The sequence below is a fragment of the Dendropsophus ebraccatus genome, chromosome 3 (genome assembly GCF_027789765.1).
Source record: "Dendropsophus ebraccatus isolate aDenEbr1 chromosome 3, aDenEbr1.pat, whole genome shotgun sequence".
NCBI classification, from domain to species: Eukaryota; Metazoa; Chordata; class Amphibia; order Anura; family Hylidae; genus Dendropsophus; species Dendropsophus ebraccatus.
Genome location: NC_091456.1, coordinates 33866863 through 33883175, shown reverse-complemented (window position 1 = coordinate 33883175; position 16313 = coordinate 33866863). Strand labels below are relative to the sequence as shown.

Below are 16313 nucleotides of genomic sequence, written 5' to 3'. Positions count from 1 at the left end.
GCGCCAAAATGACGTCCGTCCAAAGAAATGGCGGTGGAACTATGTAAAATAAAGACATGTTTTATAATATTGATACACATTACAAACACTCTTTGTAACCTATTCAGGAGCATATGCGTCAGGGACGGGGAAGCTTTGGCCCTCCAACTGTTGCAAAACTACAACTTCCATCATGCCTGGACAGCCGAAGGCTGTCCAGGCATGATGGGTATTGTAGTTTTGCAACAGCTGGAGGGCCGAAACTTCCTCATCCCTGATATACCTTAACAATAGGCCAATGGAGCAATTTATTAACTAATATTGCATATTTTGCCGCTGTGGCAAGGTCTGCCCCATGAGAACACAACTTGACGGATATTTAGTATATTATGCACACTATGAGGGAGATTTATCAAACATGGTGTAAAGTGAAACTGGCTCAGTTGCCCCTAGCAACCAATCAGATTCCACCTTTCATTTTCCAAAGAGTCTGTGAGGAATGAAAGGTGGAATCTGATTGGTTGCTAGGGGCAACTGGGCCAGTTTCACTTTACACCATGTTTGATAAGTCTGCCCCTATGTGTTTTTTTCAAGCCAGCACTGAAGGGGTTAAGCCGCCTAAACGCAGCACTGAAGCTTTCAGCTGAGATAGTCTTCCATATCCAGTGGCACCAGCTCAGTGAGAGATATGACAGGGTCTGATAAGACCCTTTTCACTCATTTCAATAGGCCTCTATTTAATACAGCTTCTTTTGTCTAAATTCTGGGTGATTTCACTCCTTATCCTTCTCTCTTTATTATGTGTCGCTTTTAACTCTTAACATACCGAACGGGGGTGATATACGCTGTCACCAAAGAGCGTATACATATGTTAATAACGTCTTCTATAGTGAAGTTAATAAATAATATATTGCTCCACTCCCCATGTCACTTGCATTTCTTAGGTAAATCATTGCCCTGATTTAAGGACCAATTCCTATGGCATGCAAAAAGAAAAAAAGGAAAAAGAGTTTGGGTCAAGCTGGGTTTATAATGCAGATTAACGTCCTGACTAAAGAGGCTTGATTGTAATGTCTATTCATCACGTGTCGGAGAATTACAGTACATCTATTACCGGCCGGCGACAGGCAGCTACTAATGAAGGTTAAACTGTTTGAAAGGAGTACCTATGATATTATTTAGCTTCCTGTAATCTGAGCACATGTAACTTCACCATAAATCAGGCCAAGGAGAAAGAAATACATGAAATATTAAAGTGTGATGGTAATGGCGGGGAGTACAGGAATGGCTTTATTTTATGTAACAAAGTAGCAGCGATGTGACTGGGAAATGTGGCTACCCACATCGCACATTGGCTTTTGCTGGCAGGATTTTCCTCAATTGCTATACTGTAATTAAACTCTATCTATCTATCTATCTATCTATCTATCTCCTATCTATTATCTATCTATCTATCTATCTATTTATCTATCTATCTATCTCCTATCTATCTATCTATCTATCTATCTATCTATCTATCTCCTATCTATCTATCTATCTATCTATCTATCTATCTATCTATCTATCTATCTATCTCCTATCTATCTATCTATCTATCTATCTATCTATCTATCATCTATCTATCTATCTATCTATCTATCTATCTATCTATCTATCTATCTATCTATTTATTATCTATATATCTATTTATCTATTATCTATCTTTCTATCTATCTTCTTTCTATCTTCTTTCTATCTTTTGTCTATCTCTCTATCATCTATCTATTATCTATCTATCTATTTATCTATTATCTATCTATCTATCTTTTGTCTATCTATCTATCTATCTATCTATCTATCTATCTATCTATCTATCTATTGTCATCTATCTATTATCTATCTATCTATCTATCTATCTATCTATCTATCCTGTCTATTAAGGTTGAAGAAAAAAATTTCTACCTGCATAAGTTGGCGGCCAGCCTGGACCTCTTGTGCTGCCATGGGTCTAAAGGCCCCCATACACCTTCAATAACTGACAATTGAATGATCATTCATGCTTCCATCGTCTCTTCCATCCGGCACCTGTCCCCCCTGCCCCCCCTTTCCCATACACCCTATAGCAGGCATGTCCAAAGTCCGGCCCGCGGGCCATTTGCGGCCCGCGTTCCGAACTTTTACGGCCCCCCAGGTATCCGGCAGCAACAGATACCTTGCGCCACGCCACTCTAGTGCACAGAAAAGGAAAGCCGAAATCTCGCGATGTCCGAGATTTCGGCTTTCCTTTCCCGTGCACTAGAGCAGTGTTTTTCAACCAGTGTGCCGCGGGCGCCGTCCCCCTCACCTACTGGCCCGGACGTGCTCCTCCAATCAGGGGAGACCAGGAGGAGGAGGAGCACGTCCGGGCCAGTAGGTGAGGGGGACGGCGCCCGCGGCGAGCATCTCAAGGAAGGTGAGCAGGGATGGGGGAGAAACAGGAGAGGAGCAGGGGGGAGAGAAACATGGGGATGGGGGATAAGCAGGGGTGAGAGAAACATGGGGGATGGGAGAGAAGCAGGGGGGAGAGAAACATGGGGATGAGGGAGAAGCAGGGGGGAGAGAAACATGGGGATGGGGGAGAAGCAGGGGGGAGAGAAACATGAGGATGGGGGAGAAACAGGGGGGAGAGAAACATGGGGATGGGGGAGAAACAGGGGTGAGAGAAACATGGGGATGGGGGAGAAACGGGGGAGAGAAACATGGGGATGGGGGAGAAGCAGGGGTGAGAGAAACATGGGGATGGGGGAGAAGCAGGGGGGAGAGAAACATGGGGATGGGGGAGAAACAGGGGAGAGAAGCAGGGGGGAGAGAAACATGGGGATGGGGAGAAACAGGAAAGAAGCAGGGGGGAGAAAAACATGGGGATGGGGGAGAGAAACAGGGATATCCCTTTTGTGTTTATCGAAACAGGCCCAGGTTTCACACTCAGTGAGTATAAATACATTTAGAATCTATATTATTAACTATATGTATAATATACGTGTGTAGAGGTTCACCGGCACTACTTCTATATCGAGGCACAGGGAATCAACCTGGGCGTGCTGGGGGCTATAGCCGATACACCTGGGGGTGCTCCTTTAAATGCACGTAACTTCACATACAGTCTTGAAAGAATAGTGAGGAAAGATAAGGGCACTCACCCAATTCTGGTGTATAATCTTCAAGCTTTATTTCATATGTTAGTGCGATAAAATATCCGCAGGTACAGCTATAAAAGTATAACGTGTATGTAGACCTTAAAGGGGTTATCCAGTGCTACAAAACATGGCCACTTTTCCCCCTCACCAGTTCAGGTGTGGTTTGCAATTAAACTCCATTTACTTCAATGGAACTGAGTTTGAAACCACACCCAATCTGGAGACAAGAGAGGGCAAAAGTGGCCATGTTTTTGTAGCGCTGGATAACCGCTTTAAGGTAGGCAACCTCCTACATAGCATATCTTGGTGTTATTTGCTCACAGTACACACCTTCTCCTCAGTCTACTATGGCATTTTTCCAGGCCATGGCTACCCAGTGGTTTTGCTGACTTGTTGGAGCTAACAGTGTACACTGTACAGCCACTGGGTCACTGCCTCTCAGACTCCCTATTTTTTGTTGTTCTCTCACACTCTCCAAATGACCCCTCTGCAGGAGACTTTTTTGAGTATCACCAGGGAGGGTGTAGATTAAAGCAACAACATCCACTTATCTCTCCGGTTCCAGCACTGAGGCGCGATTCGCACTGTTCCAGCCACTTACATCTAAATGGGAACTTGAGATGTGACATTGGCAGGCCTGCTCAGCCATTTAACAGCAGAGGCTGGACTTCGCTACAACCGCTGAATGGCTGAGCAGGCCTGCCAATGTCACATGTTAAGTTCTCTTTGAGATGTGAGCGACCGGAGACCTGGGGACTGGAGCAGCATGAAGTAGGCCCCATTGCTGGAGCTGGAGAGGTAAGTAGATATTATTGTCTTTATCCACCCTTTCCCCAGTGATACTCATAAAACACCTCCTGTTCAAAGTACCCCTTTAAGCATTATAGATTGTCACAGTTAAAGGTGCAGTAAAACATTTCTCAGCAGTGTATTATAATACATCACAACTTAAGGTTGCTATACACCTTCAATAACTGACCATCGCCTGTCATCCCCATACACAGGAATGTTTGGCCCGGCCGAGCATTCCTATATTTTCTATGGGAAGGGGTGAGCTGCAGCCAGAGAGCTCTAAATGTGGTTTGTCTCTCCCTAAACAAAAAGATCGGACAATTTTGGTGTCCCACCACGGGTATTACTTCTCTTTACACCCCTCGCAAAAGCCTGTACTTCAAAGTAGTAGTGGTAGTGAAGTAGTACCTAAGTTTTACCACTAGATGTCGCTAGTATGTATATTGAGTAGTTGTATGCATATTTATTGCACAGCTGTAGGTCACTAAACTCTACTATACTCTACTTCTCAGCACGCCAGCACGGCTATTCTACCTCTTTAGCTCTCAGCACGAGTCTTGTCAGTCAAGTCCAAAGTGTGTTATCAAGGCAATAGTCTATTTTGTATCACTGTATAAAGTGTTCCTGCAGTAAAGAAGAGTTTATGTAAAGGGACTCTGTGATTCTTATCTAAGCACCTACACAGCCACTGCGCTTTCCTTGCGTCACCGACCACCGTGATAAGCACCCAAGGGACCCCCAAACAGCCGGGCAGGTTACTGACCACAGGGGAAAGGGCATAGCCAGCCTCACTAAAATAAAAGCAGGTGTGCCTCCATACCTGCGTGCCCAACCGTCACTGGCGTCACAACAGCATAACACCTGGCTGAGCTATATCTCGACCACCCACTACACTACTGGAGTCACACAGCACCATCTAGCAAGTGACTGGTCGTGCCTCACAGCAGTGCACCACCACACAATGATTTTCCATCACACCTGACACCTATCACCACTGACATCATCTGTCGGTGGTTGTTTTGGGAGAGCCCCATTCACCCCAGATTGACGGCCAAACCCACCCTGAGCGACAGGTCCGGCCAACTAAAGTCTAAGGCGTATAGGGACCTTTAGTAGTTGTGTGAATATGGGTACACATTGACCATTCCTATTTGCTGGCCAACAAATGAAGTAGTTGACGGTTTTTTATGTTTAATGCAACCTTAAAGTGGTTGTTTCACAAAGACAGACCCTCTTTTCTATTCTGTATTAGCATATATGAACATCATGGGGGGAGGCATCTCAGGACTTTCCTTCCTGAGGAGCAGCTAACAAACAGCAGCTCTCGCTCTGGCATGCAATGCAATTTCCATAAGATAGTACAATCCCTCGTGGCTCATGGCACGTCCATCATTGCGGTTTCCAGATCTCATCTTCCTTGGCAGATCCTAAATTAATCTTTTGTTTTGTTTTTTCATTATAATCGAAATCTGAAGCACCGATAAACTAGTTTTCATTTCTAAGCATGTGGTTGGGGCAGGCTTAACCCCTTCATCTACCCCGAGAAGAAACCACGGCAATGCAGAGTAATAAACCACCTAGCCGGCATATCTTTCCTGATTCACGCGGCTGAGTGCACGGCAGGAGCCGTATTTAAATTATATATAAATCATCATCTGCAAATCCGCCCGGCCAAATTCATTCCTGTATCGCTCTGTTCAACGGAGAGGAGCGGCTTCTGTTTAATTAAATGTCACTTATGTACTGTATGCCTTTATTCCTCCACTGAGCCGGTCCGGCATCTGTTTATTGATGAATCAAGAAGCATCTGAAATCCAATATATCTTAAAGATATCAAATAGAATTGTAGCCATTGGAGAATGTTCTGTATCCCATCATCGATTTTCTACGCTCCCACAAACTTGTCTCTTTGTAGTATAATTGCTTCTGAATATGGGCCTAATTTAGTGGCTCCATTCCATGAATTGCATAGAGACAAATCACAAGTTTTTTATGGGCCAAGGCTATAAAATATGTTTTTTGTTTTTTTTTTGTGGTATCTATTACGGAGAGCAGCATTCTGCTGTGTGATTGCACAATGACAAGGAGAATCAGTATCAAATGTGAAAGGTGAACCAGTGTTTGGGAAACAAACAATTTTTTTTTAACCCTTTCTTTACCGACGGACACAGCAGCAGCAGCAAAGTCAGCAATCCAGTAGCGGAGAAAGAGCAGCGCTTCTGTCAGACAGAGAAAAAGAATTCTCGCATTAAATGGATTGGAAGGGCCCTGCGGCTCGCCGGAGGCATGTTTAAACCCCCCTCTGTACTGTCATTTAAGAGACAGATCTGCAAATATTCTCTCTATTAATATTTCATTTGTCTCTTAAAGACACAAGGCTGTGTTAGAGAATGTAATTTAAAAGAGGGCGTTTAGCCTACATGCCATCGGTTAACTGGTTCAGCGCTGACGGAAGGGGGAGGGGGGGGGCACATCGATTTTGTTAAAAATGCATATTTTATTTTAATGGTTTTACAATGGGATTTAGAGTGAAACACGTGGTAAATCGACGTCCCGGATTAAAAGCAAGGATGAGGGATTTGGCACCCTTGTGGAGTGCACCTGAAAAGTTTATTTTTGTTCGAAAGAACATAAGGTCGCTAAAGGTCAGGGGTTGTGCCTGAGAAAGGACCAGTGGAAAACAACTTAGAAAAAAAGCTAAAAATTAACAGCCTGCAGAAGGCTGCCAGCATATTTAAAGGGACAGGAGATCAGTCAATGTGTCTTGGAAAGCAATGGATCGTTCCCTGTTATCTGCTGTTTCAGCATGGGAAAATGTAGTGTTGGGATGACTGTAGTGTTATTCATAGGGATGACTGGTAGAAAGTCTGGAGAAAGTTTTCCACATCATGACTTCTTTATCTCACACATTCCCCCGGTCTGACATCCTCCTGAAACATTTACATACATATATTAGCAGATTTCACATTTATTAGCTGTGGGTTTGAGGCTGAGTATTATATTGTAAGAAGGTAGATAGCAATGCTGGTTGAACACAAATAAGAGATTCTTTATTCAGTTGGATGCGAATGGCTACAGTGTCCTTGTGTATCGTGCATGCTTACTGGTTACGTAAGGGGTTAATATAGCTTATAACCAGTCAGTTGAGCTGCTCGCTTAGGATTTGTGTTGGCCTCTAGGACTATAACACGATATGACAAGCTGTGCTGTTGCACCAGTCAGGGCTAATAACGTGTCTTGCCTCGTTTGTGCTGAGCAGACGTATGCAAAATGATGTGTACACAGTCTGCTGCCTGGACCAGTTTAAAGGTGCAGCTTCCACATTGGGGATAATCTCATAGGCACCATCACGAAATTAACCAAAATGCTTCCTGGATGGATTACAGAAATACAGGTATCTGCTTCTATCATTCCTGACATTGTTTTTACTAAACTATACTATATACTATGCTACATATACACATATGGCAGAAATTTAAAGGGATTTTTATAATAACTGAAATTAGGAAATTCTGTGCTCATAGCAAATCTGTGGGGGATGTCGCTATAGTGCTACTTTTTGGAGCTCTTCTTTTATTCTACAGCCTGCTCCTGATAAGTATATGGTAGATTCTGATTCCTATAGGTAGACTTGCCTTAAATAATATCATGGGCCATAAACAATCCAATGGTCCAGCCTCTATATTGAATCTCACTATTGTTATGGATAACATAAGGTTTTTCCAGCAAAAAAATTATATAAACTATTCCACAAACAGCGGCCTATATATTTGTTAAGCAGAATATTGAAGATATCAATACTGTCTGGTGTATGTGCCTATATATTTCGGAGCCCTTTAACACTAAATTGAAGGTACTTCTATATATGCCTTATATAGGTACTATAAGGAAGAGCAAAATATGGTAACATTTCTGCACCCATATTGCGTCCGCAGTCGTGGTCTGAACGAGCTGATAGTCCAAACTTATCATAGGGACCAAGGCTTGTGGTTAAAATACAGACACAGAAATGCATCTGTATTTCTCTGGTCTGAAACTGGCCTAATAGGTATTTCACCATAGGCATTTGGGGCATATCTTATGGGTGCAGGTGGGAGAGAATAAAGCCCCTATTACACAGGGTGATCAGCAGGAGTAAGGTCAGGTCAGGGCTCGCTTGCTCCTCTTTCCCCGCTCGCTGCCGGCACTATTACACGCGCCAACAGCGAGAGGGGGGGAGAGGGAGGTTCAGGAGGGGCTCCCCGGACAATCTTTAGATTGAGCCCATTGAAGATAGCAGCGGTCCTATAACACGGAGTGACGGCAGCAGATCATTGCCATCGTTATCGTTAGTCTTTCAACATGTTGAAAGACAACAATCAGCCGACATCGTGCATGTCAGCTGATCGTTGCCTTTTACTACACGAAGCAATTAGCGTCCGTAATTGCCGATCACCAGCCAAATACGGACAATAATTGCTTCATGTAATAGGGCCTTAAGAGCTAGGGACAATTGAGAGATGATATATGAAGGTGGGACTAGGCCAATGACCATCACTTATACTGCCCAGAGGGCGGCCTTGGCTATAGCGCACACTGATATAAGGCTAGGGTTACTCTTCTCATGCATCGTACTGTAATGGTACATGAATATGTAATGTCACTGAATAGTATAGCATTGGATGTGCGTAACTGCTGTGAAAGTCACAAAAAAATCCATTTTGGTTGTGACTGTGACCTTCTTGCAACTTCTCTGCAATTTGACTACTTTTTAACAGTTAAATATTTTGGTCGCGTTACTGTCGTGTTACGGCCGCGTTACGGTGCTGTTGCGTGACCCTTGGTCACCATGGAGTCCTGGCCTAAAATACTACAATATCCCCTCTATTTTTTTTTTTGCAAAAAAATGGAGAATCTTCTCAATGACATTAGAAACACGACTGTATATGCTACCTATAAGACAATGGATGCAGAACTATGGATCAGCGTTCCAGCATTTCGGACGCCGTTAGATAATACGGCTCCATGCCGTATTGCATTGAGTCACTCATCTGTAATGATCACGAGTTCAGTCTAGTTTATGAGACCGCAATATAAAAGCAGTAGCCAGAGTCTCATTGGTTTTCTTCTAACATTATGTAGTCTTCAATGAAAGCCTCAGCCTTCAGCCCTCACAGAGAGGCCTTGTCAGAAGCCATTATGCAGAGCAGAAGTTCTTGAATTTTGTGTGTGAATATTTACTGCTCCCTTCACCGCTTTATTTAATTTCCACTGTGATCGGTAATACGCAGGGTCACTGTGACTTTCATGTCCCGGTTACCTCATGTATTTGGTGTGCAGCCTTTATTCTCTCCCCTACACAATTAATAGGGTTTTACTTCTGACTAACCTCGAGGAAAGAAAAAAAAACAGCTGCAAAGATAAAGGTGCTAAAAGTGCTCGAAGACGTAATAGAGGAGTAAGGATTTTTCTTTTCTTTTATCAAAAATGCTTCAGGTAAAAAAAAAAAAAAAGTGGAAATCTATATGTAAATGTTTCCAGAATGGGCTCAGTGGAGCAGATCATTTCTGAGAGCACCAGATTTCCTGTTTTGCTGAACCAGAAAGTTCTTTTGTGCAGGCGAACTGCAGGCGGCCATTTCATAAGGTCAGCGAGGCGCTCAGCTGGTTAAGAAAGATCATGGCTAAAGGCAAATATCTTATAATTATATCCCGTTTTATACAACGTAATGTGCAGGTGCTGGAAGTGAGGTTGTGTATCTCCTTAAAGGGGTTATCCAGCATTAGAAAAACATGGCCACTTTTTTCCAGAGACAGCACCGCTCTTGTCTTCAGGTCAGATGTGGTTTGCAATTAAGCTCCAATCACTTCAATGGAACTGAGTTACAAAACCTGCGCCAAAACTGAAGACAAAGGAGGTGCTGTCTCTGAAAGAAAGTGGCCATGTTTTCCTAACCCTGGACAACCCCTTTAAGCTATGTTTATATGTTCTTGACTGCTGGGCCTACAGGTATACCAATAAAGCAGGTCTAACATCTGCTTATACCTCCCAGCTGTATGGGGACTGTACCATGGCTTAATGAACTGAACAGTGAGGGCGGCTTCATACATAGCGTTCTTGGGAGAATCACGTTTTTGTTTGTGGCATCTTTCTTCACTTGTGTTTTTTAGGGTCAATGGGATTTTTTCAAAACCGTCAAGTTAAAGTGTACTTCCCATGTTTTTTTTTCGATAAAAGACTATTGTATAGCACTGTGCATATCTCTAATGTACATTTATTTTGAATTTGGCACCAGAATAGCCTTCTGAACGCCCAGTTTCTCATATATAGTTATACCCAATGAGACAAGCTTCCCAATTTGTCTCCACAATGAGATGTAGTGTAATGTAAGCTGGTGCTGAGTCTCATGCTATAGATAGGAGCCATGGAGATGCATATTGAAGATCATCTCATAAGGTAAATGCGGTGGTTAGTGGGAACTAAAGTGTCACTGACGTTACAAAGAAAACGTTTGACATGTCATGAAAAAATTTCAAAAGTTTTTATTGGTCCAAGTCTGAGTGTTAAAACCCGTACTGATCGGAAGAGTGACTGCTGCAATGAGGCCTCTCCCCGCTCTAAGTTAGGGAAAAAAATCAGGCTCCATAGAGCTCCATTATAAGTCTAACTCTTTTTTGCGTCCTCTCCCTGCTCCTTCTCCCGATCCGATCAAAGCTTTTGACATGTCTCCATGAAATGTCAAAAGTTTTTTGTAAAAACAGTGACACTTTTAAGATTGAAATAACCCCTTTTAGATCAGCTATTTTAAGTATTTAAAGTATTTAAAGTTCTCACGCAGTTGGTTCCTTTTTTGAGTCTTAAAAATGGGTTAAAATGCATTCTTTTCAATCATTTCATTCTTTTGCTTAATTTTATCAGCTATTAATGGTTCAAAAAGCAGCCCCAAAAAGTGTGAACATACCGTAGTCTTGTAAACAAAAATATTCCCATTCAGCAGTGCCCGATCTTGAGATGTGTATGCAACGATTAAATCATAATTACATAGAACTATGTTGTTGTAGCACACTGCAAACAAGGTTTTTGTTTTGTTTTGTTTTTTTTGGCCCCTTTAAGAAAAATTATAAAAAAAAAACATAATCCCCTCTGCTTGCTCCCTGTTCAGTATCTCTGTTGCTGCAACTTCCTAGCAGAAGTGTCCTGTGGGTGTCCCTATACATTCAGCGCAGTCAGTCACTGACCTAAGTGGTCATGTTTATTCCAGGTTCTGTTTGCATCTGGTCAGTTTTTTTTTTAGTTTTTTTTAAGGGGCAAGGAAACCCCTTTAACTGCTGCAAATCCAATTATAAATGTGGATCAACATTGTAAGCTATTCTAGTGCTAAAGGTCTTTGTGCAGAGATGTGAACATGCCCTTATTTTTCTACAGGTACAATCCCCTCAAGTACCATGCATGAGGCCTATTAACATGTTGGTAGGAGTCCAGGAGGGGTGTTTATTCTCTTTTAAGTATTTTTATCACACTTCAAGGCTCAATTGAGATTTTTATTTAATTAAAATTTTGCAAATGTCACAAAGCTAATTAGTGTCACATTAATTGAGATTTGGGTATTCAGCCAAGGACAGCCATTACACAATGAAGGACAATGCAAACACTGTGCGGCAAATTTATCAGTAAAGTTACCTGTGCCGCTTCCACAGATGCTTGTTTGTAATGGGAGAACAGAAATTGGGAATTTATGGTTTGTAGTTAAAACGTCACATCACTTACAGTGGAGACTTGTCAATGTAGAGTAGGTAAGCTTTATGCTTTTATTTTTTTTTTATATTTCAAACACTTACTATTCGTCAGTTTTTTATTCACCAGAATAGGAGTAATTTAACAAATTATTCATAAATTTGGTAGTAAAAATAATCAAAAAATTGCAAAAACAGATTCACCTGCCACTGACCATTCATAAGCCTGCACCAGTTGTGCAATTTTTATATATTTTTTTTTACATAAAGCTTACCTACTCTACATTTTTTTTTTCTATTTTTTTACTTTCATTATACGGTTTACCATAATTACAAACAACAACTAAAATGCCACCAAAACAATTTAGTGGTAATTTTTCCCTTTTCTTTTCTTATCCCCCCAACCCCCTGCCCGAAGGGGATTTTTTTTATTTTGAAAATAATAAATTGGGCGCAAATCTTATATTATGTGAATTTTTGGGTGAATACAAATTAAGATTACGGGTAAAAAAAAATGCATTTAAAAAATATTTATTGGTTCATAAATACATCTGAGACCAAAAAATGGGTGAAAATCTAATTATTCACCTAAAAATAAGCGCAATGACCATGATAAATTTCCCCCATTTTTTTTTTTAAATATAAAAACAATAATTTTTGATATGTGTAATACCTGCATATAGGATGACTGGGCATATAAGACGACCCACAACTTTTCCAGTTAAAATATAGAGTTTGGGATATACTCACCGTATAAGACTACCCCTTTTCAAACGCACACCAAATAAAAGTTAATAAAAAACATCAGACAGCAGCGAGATCTGAGACAGAGAAGGAGGTACAATAATACCGCTAGTATACAAGGGCGGCCAGTCGGGTGAAAGAGATGTTTTTTTCTGGGCACTGCTTAACTCTACCGTGTCTCTTTTTTCCATACCCCGGACTCCTGCAGCTTGATCTGCCCTTCATACGGTGCTGGAGATGCAGCCGTTTTTGAGCTCTTTCCACCACATGCGGGGACCACAGATTTTCTAGTCTGAATTTTTTTAGCACGACACTCGACACTTTTTATAGGACGACACTTGGCATATAAGACGACCCCTGACTTTTGAGAAGATTTGTGTAAATTCTGGCCCATAATAGACCATATTAATGAGGTTTGCACTACAGCTAGAAGTGCTCGGTTTATTGTTGTGTGTTCAATTTTTATTTTTTTATTTTTGTATGTGTGTAAGTTGTCGAAAGATGAATTTACACTTTTAATCCCCAGTGAACTTTTTGCTTCCTTGAAGGAAAATGATGACAGATGATTAGAAATGTTCACGAGAATTCTAAACATGGCATCAGGTGTGGTGAGATTGCCCAGGGTACATTTATTTATTCATTCCATTGCTTATATAGTGTCAGAATGTTCTGCACTGACTGCTTCCATTCACATCAGTCCCCAATGGGGCTCACTATCTAATTTCCTTACCTTAGGCACTTGCATAGTGCCGCTCTTTCTCAAAGGAAGCAAACATAGGGAGAACGTACAGATTCCACGCAGATGTTGCATTAGATGCAAATAGCTTGAGTGAGTAAAAACTCATTGTGCACTGTATATTTGTATGGTTAACTTTGGGTAAATGTCACCAGATGTTAAGTCTTCATATTTTACAAGACTTTATCTATTTATGTCATTATGTGTACTGGGGTAATCTATAAAGGAAAGTCACACAATTAGATTTGCAAGGTTATGTCCTTTTGCCTTTGAGTTTAGAGCAGTAAGGTAAAGGTCAGGTCAAGGCACAGGATGACCTCTTCTTCAGATCTTGTCTTGTTTATTTAATTTACATTCTGCTTATTTAACTTTTTAGTTGGTATTTAGCTGTAAGGACACATCAAGGTCATGTCCTTCACTTCATTTACATTTATGTCAAAGTATCTGCTTAACCTTAAAGAGTCACTGTCGTTTAAAAATTTTTGCATAAATCAATAGTCCAGGCGATTTTAAGAAACTTTGTAATTGGGTTTATTAGCTAAAAAATACATTTTTATCATGGAAAAGCAGTTTGAAGCTCTCCTCCCTGTCATCATGGTTTTCTATGGAGAGGGGAGGGGTGGAGGGAGATGAGGCACCAAAACAGGACAACAAAGAGTTACTTTACATCTACATCACGGGGCTATCTCCTCTGAGGTCAGCACTGACCTCCCAGACCTCTGAATACCGGCTTTTACACAGCTTCCACTGTTTATTCCTTTGTTCTCTGCTCTCTGCTGCAGGGCTCAACTGATGTAAAAGAGTCAAGATTTCCTGATAATAAGAAGTGAATGAGAGAGAGGATGGGGGGGGGGGCTGGGGAAAGTCTTTTTGAATGCAGATAATAGCATATTTGCCTAATAAACACAATTACAAAGTTTCTTAAAATCGCCTGTACTATTGATTTCTGCAACAACAACAACAAAACAACAGTGCCATTTAAGCTGCTTTTAAAAGGATATAGCAATACTTTCCAAAATATAATTTTGATGGCAGTCTGCTTAGTTTCCTTTTTATAATAACTCTGGACAATAACTATAGACTTTGACCTTAAAAGGGGTATTCCACTCAAACATAACTTTTTATATGTTGCTGCCAGTGGTGAGACCAAAGGCCCTATTACACCAAAAGATGTCTGACATATTATTTTACAGATTTTTTTCAGAGGAGAGGAGAAATCTCAGTCTTATCTTTACAACCTGTTCTCTGTTTATAGTCCAATCCTGACTTTGGCTGAAAATATCTGTCAGATAATCTGTCAGGCATCTTTTGGTGTAATAGGGCCTTAACAATTCATTTATTATCTATTCAGTCTCCTTCACCCAGTTCTCAGCTGCTGCTTTCTGCTTAAAACAAAAATTTGTGTTTGAGCCTTTCTTTTTGTATTCCCCTCCCCCTTTCCAAGACAGATGATGTAAACAAGTTCCTGAGTGGCTTCATCTGCAGCATTGTAGCTTCTTTGTAATGCTGGGAAGGTTAATCACAGTAGTACGTTAGCAACTTGGCCTTAGAATAACCCTCCCAGAATGACTAAGAAGCTACAATGCTGCAGATAAAGCCTGCCAGGGACTTGTTAACATCATCTGTCTCAGAAGGGGGGGGGGGAGACAGAGACAAAGACTCACACACAGATTGTGGAATGGAATGAATTGTTAGATTCACCATGAGCAGCAATATATCAAAAGTTATGTTTGAGTGGAATACCCTAGGTTTGTTGTAACCCGTGGGGCTTTAAAGGGGTATCACCTTCAGGTAAACTCCATACTGAATCATCCCACCTCCTAGAGACTAAAAATTTGTAACATACTTGTTTTTACCTCTTCAGTCTCTAAGTTACTGATGACCTTACTGTGTTTAACCCTCCCTGCATCACAAATACAACCAGCCAGGGATGCTAATCACATGTTATTTCAGAAAAGAAGGGGGAGGAGATGGAGAGAGTGACTCACATATCGTTTTCTGTGACTTCAGCACAAAGCAGCAGGTTTAGAACTGGGCATAGGGGAATAAAAAGGTAATAGCACATATGGAACAATTGTTTAGTCTCCAAGAGCAGGCATGATTCAGCACGTATTTTACCTGTGGGCAATACCCCTTTAAGCTTCTCATGTTAGGCTGAACCCTCTAATTTCATATGTTTATAACAAAGGGATCTCCCAACCCTCCCCAAGTAGCAGTTGGAGATCAATATCAGGATGTCTGATCACCTTATTCTAGGAGAGATACAGCCTGTCAGAGGAGTCTGGCAGCAGCTTACCTACTCCTCTTTTCTCTATTCAGAACACATAAATGCTCGACTGAGCCAATGATTCCTGTATGGTGGGATTGGGAGAGATAGCTATTGGCTGAACAGGTGTTCAGCTGGCAGCTATCTTATGTGTATGGCTAGTGCTAACAGGGTATTCCCACTATGGACAATTACGGCAGCTCTCCAGGATATAGTTCTACCGAAAGAAAAGAAATAATTCTATCGAGAGAAAAATCACACTTCCTGGGTGCCCTACATTTAGCTATATTAATGCAGTATATACATAGAATCTAGCAATATCTATCCTATATATAAAAAATTTTGGCTTTTTTTTCCCCAAAAATATTTCTTGAAAATTTATAGTTTTCTATTAGTTTACCGGTAACTTGACAATGTACACATTAGGCGCTAAATTCTGGATAGGAAATATATTTATGTACAATAGACCGTGTCATGTCTGCCACATCTCATTGAAGGGACTGCATTTTATTTTCCACACTGAAAGATCTTATTACAATTTCCATCAGCATAAAATTTTACTCTAAAGGCCGTAGCTAAATGAGTTTAATATACTGGTTAATAGAGGTTCCTGTTTCAGACACCTGTAACTAGCGTATAACGTTGATTAAATGGAGTGTGCTGCGGCCCATCATGATGGTATTCTTTCTGTTCAATTAGCAACGCTCCTGGTGGATGATCAGTTCTAGCATTTATTTAGAAAGCACAATTATACTAGTGCTATATATGTTATATGTGGTAACGTCTTATTCATCTATGACTTTCTTTGTAGCATCCCAGGTTTTCTATTTCTAGAACACTATGGGGGAGATTTATCAAACATTGGGGGCAATTTATCAAACATGGTGTGAAGTGAAACTGTCTCAGTTGCCCCTAGCAACCAATCAGAT

General features: G+C 41.1%; 1 protein-coding gene across 3 annotated transcripts in view; it reads left to right on the top strand.

Moving 5' to 3' along the window:
- The window catches only part of FAM222A (family with sequence similarity 222 member A), an 84436-nt gene that overhangs the window by 52974 nt on the left and 15149 nt on the right, over positions 1-16313 (top strand). The window contains exon 1 of one of the 3 annotated variants that reach the window (XM_069961362.1): positions 7207-7320. The exons of the other annotated variants lie outside the window; for them this stretch is intronic. Coding sequence (XP_069817463.1) covers positions 7302-7320 — 19 coding nt within the window. The 5' untranslated portion in view covers positions 7207-7301. Of the gene's footprint in view, positions 1-7206; positions 7321-16313 lie in introns of those variants that run through there. 3 annotated transcript variants of the gene reach the window in all.